The 12,431-nt window shown below is 38.0% G+C and overlaps 1 protein-coding gene across 5 annotated transcripts in view; it reads right to left on the bottom strand.

The window, feature by feature from the left end:
- SPATS2L (spermatogenesis associated serine rich 2 like) overlaps positions 1–12,431 on the bottom strand; it is a 228,001-nt gene that overhangs the window by 69,835 nt on the left and 145,735 nt on the right. For all 5 annotated transcript variants that reach the window (XM_072612818.1, XM_072612820.1, XM_072612816.1 and 2 more), the window contains one exon: positions 2,689–2,797. In XM_072612818.1, the coding sequence (XP_072468919.1) occupies positions 2,689–2,797 (109 nt within the window). The remainder of the gene's footprint in view (positions 1–2,688; positions 2,798–12,431) is intronic.

The raw sequence follows: 12,431 nt of genomic DNA, 5'->3' as shown, positions 1-12,431 counted from the left end.
ATCCTGATTAATCTTGGTTAATCATTTGATCTCTGAGGAAGAAATTATAACTCAGTAAACTCCTCCAAGTGTTTTACAATCCTCCAGGAATTTCTTAGTTAGAGCCAATCTGCAGTTCTCTTGAAATAATTTAAGGCAATTTCCCTTATTTTGTATTTTTCATCTGCAAAAGAGGTGCCCATTTCCTGCTTAGTTGTGCAACATCAAATTTTCTCTCCAACACCCCAATCTGTATAGCTTTATGAGAATTACACGAAGGACCTGTGGACATTTAAACCAAAGAAGAGAATGCTGAGGCCAGGCATGATGACAGTCTTCTAATATCTGTAGGTTTGTCATAGGGAAGGATTAGATGTGACCTGCTTGGCTTCATGTTAGGGTAAATGGGAAGTTTTACCAGTATTTGGAGCTGGTCTAAAGTGGAAGGGGCCTTCAGAAAGAGGTAAATGAGCTCCCTGTCACTGAAAATCTTCAAGTGGAGTCCGGATGACCCTTTATAGTGGGGGATTTTTGTTCAGGCACAGATTGGACCTTCTGACTTGGATGTTCTATGATTCTGTGGTCAAATAACAATAATCCAGACAATGAATTTTCAGAGAAGAATTCCAAAGAAGAAAAAGAACTAATAACATGAATGAATGGAAAATGCCTGAAATAACATTTGTTAAGTGCTTACTATGTGCCAAGTAGCATGTCCAGAAACTCTTATAATTCAGTTTGAAATCTACTTGGGATGTTTAAAGCTATTTGGACCACCCATAAATAACCTGTGTACATGAATTTCAAGATGCCTGAGGTCTATTAAGCGTCTACAAATCTAGTGCCTCTTAAAGGACTTCTAACAAATGATCTTGGTTCTTTGTAGTTTTTAAGAGGATTTCTATTGGTCCACCAACCAGTGAATAGTGGTTTCTTAGTAATCAGAGGGCTTTCTTAATGAGGCAACAACATTTGCAAGGTGAAATTTTCATGGGAGACAAATTTTCATGGGAGACTAAATACAAATTGATTTAGTGACAGTCTATCAATTACTATGCTTTTCAGAAGGACCACTTTGTATTCAAAACATTTCCTGTAGGGAGCGTGGGAGCCCTACTGGTGAGGAACCACATCAATCCAAGTTATGGAAAGTGGTTTAACAGACCCTATTTGAAGCATCAATTTTCCTTGTAAAGCATGCAGGGACATAAAACTAGATAGTTGACAGAGCTAGAGATGAAGGGGCTGTGGGGTCAAGTTTAACCTTTCCCCCACTTCACATTGAGGTGTGGAAAGGGAAACAAGTCAGTAACAGCAGTCATTTGACTGGTAGGATTCATACAGTGGTACCAAATAGTACTAAAGATAGTGCCAATCCCAGTATGCCTGCCACCTGACTTACTATGCAAACTCAGGAATTTTCCTACTTCTGCTTCCAAATGGCCCCTCTTGGAAATGGCTGACTTTTTGTTGTCTAAACATAAGCATAAAACATGACACTCTCAGTTGCCCCAGGCCAGTTGGACCTTGTGTATGAGACTGGTTCTGGCCTTGTGTTATCATCCTATGTCAGAAGCAGGACTGGACAACTGGGGTTTAAAGTGGTAGGAAACAGAACAGGTATATGTATCTTCCATATCCTTTCTTCCTAAGAGCAGTTTGTAAGGCTGCAAAGTGGCACAGTAATTAAACTTCTAGACTTGGAGTCTCTAAGATCTGGGTTCCAATCTCGCCTCAGACACTTACTGGTTGGATGATGATGACCAAGACACTTAACCCTTCTGAACCTGAGTTTCCTCATCTGTAAAGTGGGGATGATAATAGGACCTACTTCACAGGGTTGTTGTGAGGCATAAATGAGATAACATGCATTAAGTGCTTTGCCAACTTTAAGACTTTATATAAATCTAAGCTTTTTTCAATGAAAAAAATTTAGATAGTTATACCTACTGACATTTTAAAAAGCTACCACCTTCTAAGAATTTTCTATTCATAGCAGCAAAGTTAAAACTTGTTATTTTTGATTTGTTACTACTGTTGGGGGAAAAAGCCTAGAGAGATCAGTAAGGAACAGAGGTAGATATAAATAAGAGAAGTTTTGCTTGAGTGGGGATAACAGGGTCATACTTCATGAATAGAAGAAATCAGAGACAAGCTTATGGAGCCCCTTAAGCCCTGAATGCAAGGACTCTACTCATAAGAACAAATAGAGCAATGCTGGTTGCATCTGCTTTAAACTCAGATGTGGTGAATGACCTTCGTAGCCCAGGAAACCATTAAATCAATGTCATTCTCAACAAGACACCATGACCATTAGTAGACAATGGAATTGATTGTCAAAATGCCAGTCAAGTCTGATTTCCATGACAGGTGAATTGCCTATGATTAGTAGGATTATAACTGTTACCTTTCACAGAAAACATTTAAAGGTTTTTCCAGGAGAGGAAAGTCGTTTTCAGTACTTCTCTTACTTGTTTTTTTTAAAGTGAGCCATGGATCTAAAGGAACTTATAAAAAATTCAGACAGTCTGACCAGAATTTGTTAGAAGAAAAATTAAAAGAGAGAAAAATGTTGAATATTCAACTTTCCTTCATTCAACAAGCAAGCATCCACTATCTGTAACGCCCAGTGGTGGGCTCCTTCTTAAGGAACTTATAAGATAATGGCTGGTTTTGATCTCTCTGGCTCAATGGAAAATTCAGGCTTACCATCCATGAAGGCTTGAACTGCTCTGTCCACATTATTATCAAATTGTTGAAGCACCAGCACTATTTCATTATTGCTTTTGTTGGGGACAACTGATCGGACTGCATAAATCTGGAGGAAAAAAAGAAAACAATTATAATTTTTCTCAATCTCAAAAAAAGAATAAAATATACATAGAAAAGACATGTAAAGAAGCTTTGAGGAGGCCCTGAAATATCAACTAGTCAATGTATTTCCTACAATAATCACTGGTTTACTGACTGATTTGGGCTACTAACAAGTAGTCTTCCTTTTCTCCACTTAGCTCATCCCATAGGATCAGATCATAGGATCATAGGACTTAAAGCTAGAAGAAACTTCAGGAATACTGTATTCCATCACTTAGTTTACACATGAAGAAAGTGAAGCCTAAACGAATGTCTTTGTAAAAACAAACAAAGATTTTGGTAGATTTGTAGAATAAACAAATAAACACATAATATGAACTTCAGATGACACTAGCGATTAAGCCATTAAGTACACCTAAAGCATCCAGGGAAATAGAAATTTATTCTCTTTATCATCAGTAACTTTCATTGAAGGCAAATTCTGATGCCAAATTATATTTTTCAAAGGCTATGCAGTTGTCATGCAATACGTGATAGGTTCTACCAACTTGGAAAGACTTTGACTAGGCATCTGCCATATGAAATCCAGCCAGTTAAGTTCAGGGAGACTATGAAGGGAATGAAACACTGAATATCCAACATATTCAAGATCTTTTTGAATTCTGTGATTCATCCAGTGTGTTGTATATTCCTTCCATCTTTGCGTCACTTGCAAATTTGACAAACAGGCTCTTTGTAGCTTTATCCAATCACTGATAAAAACATTAAACAGAACAGGGCCAAGCAGAGCTCCCTACAGGGAGGCTGGTTTTCAGTTGAGCTTGAATCTAGATCGTATGAAGGAAAACAGAACGAAATAAGATTGAAGCAGAGGTTAGAACCAGACTGGAGAGGTTTTGAAATGCTGGTCTACATAGTTCAAATTCCATCTAATGGATAATAGAAAACCAAAGGCTTTTGAACTTGATTAAACTTATAAATTAGGAGGATTATTTTACTTATAGGAAGAATTATAAGAATTGGAGAGAGGAGAATTTGGATGAAAATAACTCAGTTAAGAGGCTATTACAACAGGCAAGGAGAGTCAGGGTAAAAATGGTAGCAGTACATGGTGGGTAGAGGTGCTGGTGAGGGGGAAGAAGTGAGAAATTTTAGCATCAGATACATGTTTAAAAATATGATGAATTTCACTTTGGACATGTTGAGTTTGAGGTGTCATTGGGACATTAAAGTAGAGATATCCAGCTGGAAGTCAGACATGTACAAGTGAAATTCAGTGAAATTATCAGGCTAGATATATAGATTCAGGATTTAGGCAAGTAGATTGTGTCTTATTTATCCTTTTATTTCCCTGAGGGACTATCACAATACTATGTATGTGGTAAATGTTTGCTGAATTGAACTAAATTGTAAATTACAAATGCAGGATTTAAACAAAAATTTGAGCTTTGTAAATATTCACTATCTGGGTCTCACCAAAAACATACTTTTATAACTGTCAAGAGATGTTCTCATATGGCGTGAGTGGCAGGAGAAATATAAACAAATCACGTGGAATCAATGTAAGCCGTATCCACTGTGGAATCAATCTGTTATCATAATAAGGAAGGGGAGGGGGCAGGAGAAAAGCAGCTGCTGCCGATATCCCTGAAGAGATGCCAGCCTGCTTCCCATTCTGGGGATGTTTGCAACTGGCATATAAAAGCAAGTGACATGTATTCAAAAGCTAACCATATCATACTGTTAGTGAAGAGGAAGAAAAAGGTAAAAAGGATATGTTAAAACTGAAGCAGTGGTGGTGTAGGGATCTGGTGTTACTGGAGGGCTTTCTCTTTGCCTCCATGATGGTGCTCCCTCCTGTTGTGTACATCCCAGAAGGAGGTGCTGCGGCTGGATACCAACGTACTTGAGGTCTCAGGTGTAGAAATTACAACCAGACGGTAATGTGGTGAGTAATGTGTGCCAGAAAGTCAGCCTCTTTAATATCTCTTCCCAGGCCATTTTCTCTTTCTTAGGGTGGTACAAAGTTAGAAATCCCAAGATCCCGAAACAAGCAGCAAAGTGACGGGTAGAGACAGAGAGCACTTATCTGGTTATACCAGAACCCACTGAGCAATTCGATTGCTATTGCTTTCGCTCACCATTTTTCTCAAACTCAACCAATTAATGGTAAGGGGATGGTGGTTGGAAGTGAGAGCATTGAGGGGATTAGGACAGCTAGCAGCTAACTGTGGGTATTGGGTGAACCACACTGACTCCATCTTGTGGCTCAATTCTGGAGCTAGTTCAGTTCCCTTTCTATTCAATTAAGGGTCTAGTCCAACTTCTGTCTTGTGAGAAAACTTGATTTAATTGTGGAAATGGAAAGAAAACCTTAATTCATTGTTTGAACCTAGCCCAGCATGGCTGGGAAGCTGGATCATCCATACCTCCTACTCAGAGTCTCTTAACTAAGGACTGAGGTTATGCTGACCAGAAATCCAGTCAGAACTAAAGATTGATGCAAGGAGTTTTCTCACAATTGTACATCTCAAGCAACCCATATGTCTTGTCTGAAAACTGGTCCGATACTGATCAATCAGTTATTGCTTCCAAGTTCCTTTGATTGTTTATAGACACTTGGGAGAAGTGGGAAATCTCTTTTCCCGAATTCAGGGAATTGCATTAGTTCACACTCTCCCAACTTGGAAAATCCCTAATCTTTCCTCCAATTAGAAATCAGATTACCTAATGTTATATGTTGTTTCCTTTTAATTAATTGATCTTCTTTGATTAATTTTTTAAAATGTATAAAAATCTGTCTCTTTCTACATTCGGGGTCTAGGCCTAAGCTGAGGAGGTCTGGTCCTGGTTTGTTGGGCAACTGCCATACATTACTTAATAAATTGATATGCTCAGATCAAACCTTTATTTCCTCAGTCCTTTCATCTTTCACTTGCCAGAGGAGGGAGAAGAGCCAGGGGAAGAAAAAAGTCATCTGTTATCAATGCCCTTTGCCCTGGCATGGTAGAAAGGCTTACTGTCATGTGATTGCTGTACTTATGGCTGACATAAGACTCACTCAGTCCTCATGGATCTGGGCAATTCTCATTATAGGCAAACCTCACAGACAGTGTAGGTTCTGTTCCAGACCACCACACTAAAGTGAATATTGCAATAAAATGAGTCACCCATTTTTTTTTTGGTTTCCCAGTGCATATCCAAGTTGTTTCCACTATACTATAGTCTATGAAGTGTACAACAGTATCATTTCTAAAAAAATGTACATACCTTAATATAGAAATATTTCATTGCTAAAATAAAACTGTGAGCCATACCTGTGCCTTCAGCAAGCTCTAACATTTTTGCTATTGAAAGCACTTGCCTCAGTGCTGATGCCTGCTGACTGATCAGCGTGGTGGCTGCTGAAGACTGGGGTGACTGTGGTAGTTTCTTAAAATAAGACAACAATGAAGTTTGCCACATCCCTTGGCTCTTTTTTATAAAAGATTTTTCTGTAGCATTTGATGCTGTCTGGTAGCATCTTGCCCACTGTGGAACTTCTTTCAAAAGTCAATCCTCTCAAACCCTGCCACTGATTTATCCACTAAGTTTATGTAATATTCTTCAATACTGTTATGTTTTAGGGAACAGAGAGGTCCAAAAAGAGGAAGAGATGCGAGAACGGCTGGCTGGTGGAGTAGTCAGAACACACACAGCATTTATCCATCAAATTTGCCATCTTACATGGGCGTGATTCATGGCCCCCCAAACTAATTACAATAGTAAAGCCCTGATCACAGATCATCATAAAAGATATAATAATCACAAAAAAGTTTGAAATACTGTAATGTGACACAGAGATACAAAGTGAGACTACGCTGTTGGAAAAATGGCACTGATTGACTTGCTCAACGTAGAACTGCCGTGAACTTTCAATTTGTAAAATAAAATAAAAAAGCAATATATGTGAAGTGTGATAAAGTGCAGCAGAATAAAATGAGGTATTCCTGTACTCCTAAAATTATGGGAATTTCTTTCCTGCTTATCTAATCTATGTGCATGGTAATCTAAGGTACCTTCCTCTGTCCCTATGCGACTGGACTTGGCTCCAGAGCAGATGATGGGGAGAGGACTGAATAGATTTAGAGCTGAAAGACAAATCTGTCATAATAAAGATGAGGCCCAGGAAGATCAAATGACTTATCTAAAGTCACAAAGGTAGTATCAGAGCTGGAATCTGAACCCACATCCTCTGACTCCAATTCAGTAATGTACCACAATACTTCTGTCAGTCTTGTGACCATATGTAGGCAAAAGGAAAACATCCAGAGACTGCCCAGAGCTGATGTGATAACAAAAGGTGCAAGGAATAGGATATGATATGGCTATGAAGTCTAGGCTGGTCAGGCAAGCTTTCACAGCTCATTCTACGTTCACTCTTAAGAACTGATCTTCAGGGAATCATGTGGCCCCTCACAACAACATGCTCTAAGGTTCTTTACTCTTCTTCCACACATAATTTGTTTGGATTTTTGTTATATTTATTTATTATTTAAAAACTCCATTTCTCCTCATCCAAGTTGGTCTTTTTTTGTCTTCTCTTTATCCTCTTCCTTCTGCTTCCAGTATTTCATCGTCTTTGAATCATGTTCTTGTTGAGTTGTTTAAACCATGTCCAACTCTTTGTGACCCCATTTGGGGTTTTCGTGGAAGAGGTACTCTAGTGGTTTGCCATTTCCTCCTCTAGCTCATTTGATAGATGAGGAAACTGAGGCAAAAACAATTAAGGTACGTAGTCAGGATCACACAGCTAATAAGTGACTGAGGCGAGATTTGAACTCACAAAAGTAAGTCTTCCTGACTCTGGGCCCAGCACTCTATCCACTGTGCCATCTAGCTGCCTCTCTGAATTATCCCTTATGCTAAACAGAACTTTTACCCTACTCTTTCTCTAATCCTTTCCAGAAAGACACATTTTCTCCACCAGTAATGCTAGCTAGTTTTACAGATTAAGAAGAAAATGTAGTATTTAGAGATCTAAATTCATCCCAGTATGGGGAAAAGAGTTTCATAACCGAGACTATACAAGAGAGAAGGGTGGTAATGGGGTGGAGGAAGGAGACCAGTAAGCAGTTATAAGGAGGCAAATGTCATTTATAAATAAAGAGGAATTTCCCAACAATGAGTACTGTCCGAAAGTGAAATGGGTTGCTTTGGGAAGGAGTGAGCTGTCCATCACTGCAGGTGTTCAAGTGGAGGCTTAGTGACCTTAGGCAAGTCCTTAACTTCCCTGGCTTCCATTTTCCCATCTGTAAAATAAGTGTGTTGATTTAGATAATTTCTAAGTTTCCTTGCAGTTCAGGAATTCTGTACTACCTTATTATATTCTTTCTGGCTTGTCAGAGATGCTACGGGAAGGATTTGAGCTTCAAGTAGAGATTGTACTAAATTACGTCTAAGGTCCCTTTCAACTGAAATCCTGAAATCCTGCAGTCTAACCAAACAAAAAAAATCATTAGCTGAGTATGTTTCACAATAACATTAATCTACTAGCTAATTACCAGCATTCTGAAGTTAATTTACACTTACTACTAATAATAGAGTTCTTTGTTAAAGCTGATTCTGGTGTTTCAAGTCACTACCCTTTGGTTTTGTATTATGTTAAAGTCTTTAATAATTATCAACATTATGACCACGTCTCTTCAGAATATCCCAGATGCTTTAAAATGCCATTGTTTTGGTTAATTTATTTGATTAATGTGAGAAGTTTTTTTTAAAAGTCTAGCCTATCCTCCTTTTTTCCACACCAGCAATCAGATTTGCATATAGAGCACATTTTTTCCACCCCTTTTGCTGTCTGTTTCCTCACTGCTGTATTAGATACCTCCCTCTTTCAGAATTTGAGGTTATTAACTGAGTTTTTCTAGTCACACCTAACTGAGCATACTACACTCAATTCCCAGAGGAAGATATTTAATTAAAAGAGAAATTCCAAGCTCTAAAGAAACAAAACTAAACCTAGATGCTATATAACTTTGGATAATCCACAGCAGCTTTGAACTCTAATGAATTTCTCTGGAAAGATTTATTTCTATTTTAATCCCTCAGGTTTGGCCAAAGTGAGGGAAGTGGTACTCTGTCAATCTTGATACTTAAAACTATGTATCTTTATTGCAGATATCTAGAGGAGGGGTTCTTGAACCTCTTTGTGTCATGGGCTATTTTGACAGTTTGGTGAAACCTATGGAGTCCTCTGAATAATGTTTTTCAGTGCATAAAAATAAAACATACAGGATTACAAAGGAAACTAGGGCAGTTTGTTGACATAGGGGGATAGAGTGTTTGACTTGAGTCGGGAAGACTTATCTGCCTGAGTTCAAATCTGACTGAAGACACTAGTTGTGGGACCCTGGTCAAGTCACTTTACCATTTCTCTCAGTTTCCTCATCTGTAAAATGAGCTGGAGAAGGAAATGTAAATCACTCCAACATCTTTGCTAAAGAAACCTCAAATAGGGTTACAAAGAGTTGGACATGACTGAAAAACGACTGATAAGATTATAAAGGTTAGTATACACACATGTGTATATATGTATATGTATTTGTGTATATATATATACATATATGTATGTGTATATACATGTGTATATATATGCATACACACACACATACTTGTATTATGTTTCTGTATGATTGTTGGATATATTGATTCCCCATCCTGAACCTCAGTTTCCTTTGCTACATTGCTACAAAACAAGGAGGTTACACAAAATGATCCTAAGGTCCCCCTGCCAGTTCTGTTTTCCTATCTTTGCCTCTGTGCAAGCACATGGAAATACAGGAGTATTTCTCACTACATTCACTGAAGAATAGAATTCTTGAGAAAATATTTAATTATTTAAGCCTTAAAGTAGTTTTCTCATAAGGTGATTTTAGATGACAAGGATAGTGTTATTGTGAGGCTGAGGTAAAGATCTATTCTTTTCAGCCTAGTATGCTGCTTAGTCTGACTATTCTGCTTTCCAGCCAAACTCACCTGCCTAATTTTCTTACATGACATTCCATCTCCCATCTCCCCCTCTCTCTCAGCTCTTTTTGACCCCATATACCACCTAGCTGCCTGTGTACCTGGAGTGTATTGGAAAAGTTTCATGAATAAGAAATGGGTAGGCCTTACTGGTGTGGGGAACTCCCAGTAAAGAAATCCTTTCTACTAGTGCTACTTGTCAACTTATGCGTAGTTTATAATGTTAAAGAGTTGTCTAGGGGCACTGAAAGGCTGTAACTTGCCCAAGATCACAAAGACTAAATGTGTTAGAAGGAAGACTTGACTCCTTGTCTTTCTGACTCCAAGGTCAGCCTTCCAGACACTATAACACACTGCCTCTAATAACATATAATAATGCATAATAATGTATGTGTGTACAACATATAATAATATATAATAAGAATTTTTGAAATGCATGACTGTTAATCAAGCTTGTTCCTGTTTTTGACTCTGCCTCAGGTTTGTATTGTTGTCTAAGCCTTTAATCAAAAAGAACTACTCCATTCTTAATTGGTACATGCCAGACTGGTCTCCCCCCAAGAGGAGTTTCACACCTATGTCAGATCATTAGAAGCTAACTTTCAGCATGTTCCTAACATATCTGGGGATCTAAGAAAACTCAACAATAGAGAAGACTCAGACTAAAGTCTCAATACTTCATTAATAGCTTGCTTTTGTCTTTGCAAAACTTGCTTTTTCCTCCAACTTAAATTTTGACCTTACAACTTAAGATTCCAAATGTTGATTTCTCTACTTGAAATTGTCACGTGGTCAAATCTGGTTTGTTTTTTAGATACTTGTCTTTGAGCCTGACGCTGTCCGGACTTTACTTTTTGTGTTTTAATCTCCAATTCTTTTCTCTTTCCCCACTATGTTTTATTTGTCGTTTCCTCTTTTTCTTTATGTTCTTTGTACTGGCATTTATCTTGCTTTGAACAATGAGACATTTTTTGCGCCATTTGGTAGTTCTTGAGTACGCAGTCTTTATATTATACTCATCAGTGTAGCCAGGTCCCTTCTTTCATTGCCATTTGATTCACCAGTAGATTCTAACCTACCTGAGGTTAGTGACTATATTTTTTAAAAATTCCTATATCCACAGTATTTTGCATATAGAAGTCTCTTAATAAATACTAATTTGAATTGAATGAACTCCTTCTCAGGATGTCTCACTTAACAGCCATTCTTAGGTTCCCTTATTTTTTTTTCAACCTGACTAGCTTTGTGACATTCCCTTTAAAAATTCTTTGTAGCCACTGAGGTTTCAGCTCAGTGATGAGTCACTTAGGTTTCACTCAAATAATCCAAATACTCTGCTGACCTTGGGTTTTGAACAATTTGATCTTTTTGGTACGTCTCTAGAATGTTTAGTTGTATTGAACTGTACTGTAGACCAGCCTTTTGGATTATTTTGGATCAAAGTATTTATGGGACTCTTAGAACCGTTCCAACAACATGTATCTACAAAGCCACGATGGCTACAATTCAATCTGAAAATTATACATGTACTTTTGACTCTTTGTACTTCAATGGTAGGGTCTGAGGAATTTTCATGAAATGCTAGATTTGTTTATTATTTTCATTGCCAAAAATCCTACTCATGAATTTTTGTGGGATATTAAAACGGGCATATGAGAGGAAACAGTATAATGAATAGAGAGCTGGTCTTCAAGCCAAAAGACGTGGTTTCAAATCCTGTTTCTGATGCATATTGATTTTGTGATCCTGGGCAAGTGACTTAGCTTCTTAGTGTTCTAGGCAACTCTCAAAGACTCTAAGTTTCAGAAGAGGTACTTATGTATGGGTAGAGGGAGTTTTCTACATTTCTCTGAAGTCAGGAAGACATGAGTTCAAATCTAGCCTCACAACTTACTAGTTGTATGATCCTGGGCCAGTCACTTAACTTCTTTGACTCATTTTCCTCAACTGTAAAATGAGAATAATAGTACCTACTGCACAGGGTTGTTGTAAAGATCAAATCAGATATTTGCACGGTGCCTGACACATAGCAGGCACTACATAAATGCTTCTTCCCTTCTCATCCCCTTCCCTTATACAAGTGAAATCCTGGATGTTGTTTCTATACCTAGAAAAAGGCTATCACTATCTATCTCCCGGAGGTAGCTACTTGCTCAGCATATCTCTGCCACTGGGTGCACTCTATATTCACATTATTAAATAGCTCCATCTTCAACATTATCAACTAGAGTAAGGAAAACAATTTGCCATCCAGCAAGCCTACTTTTTCACATCAATGAGAAATGTATGGAGTCATTTCTAGGTTCCACTCTTCCTACCATTTTGAAAGGAAATTCATAATCGCCTTGGTTAGTTCAGCATTTCTGAAATGCTGAGCTATTTACGGATTCCTTAAAAGCAGCTCATCTGTATATGTTGTGCTTCAGCTGCTGTTCCTCTAATATTATCTACACATTAATGAAGGCAGTCCTCCTCTGAATCTTTTTGGGAAGAAAATGCTCTTTGCAGTCCAATACTCTTGCACCAAGGATAATACAATTTAATTGCCTTTTCTGGGATCTACTCTTCACCAACAAGCAGATGTGCATGAGGTACTGTCATGTTCTACTTGGCTTGCATTTTTGGACTAA

Source organism: Notamacropus eugenii, chromosome 5 (genome assembly GCF_028372415.1).
Source record: "Notamacropus eugenii isolate mMacEug1 chromosome 5, mMacEug1.pri_v2, whole genome shotgun sequence".
Taxonomy (NCBI): Eukaryota; Metazoa; Chordata; class Mammalia; order Diprotodontia; family Macropodidae; genus Notamacropus; species Notamacropus eugenii.
The sequence above is the reverse complement of the archived record's forward strand: the minus strand, read 5'-3'. Positions and strand labels throughout refer to the sequence as shown.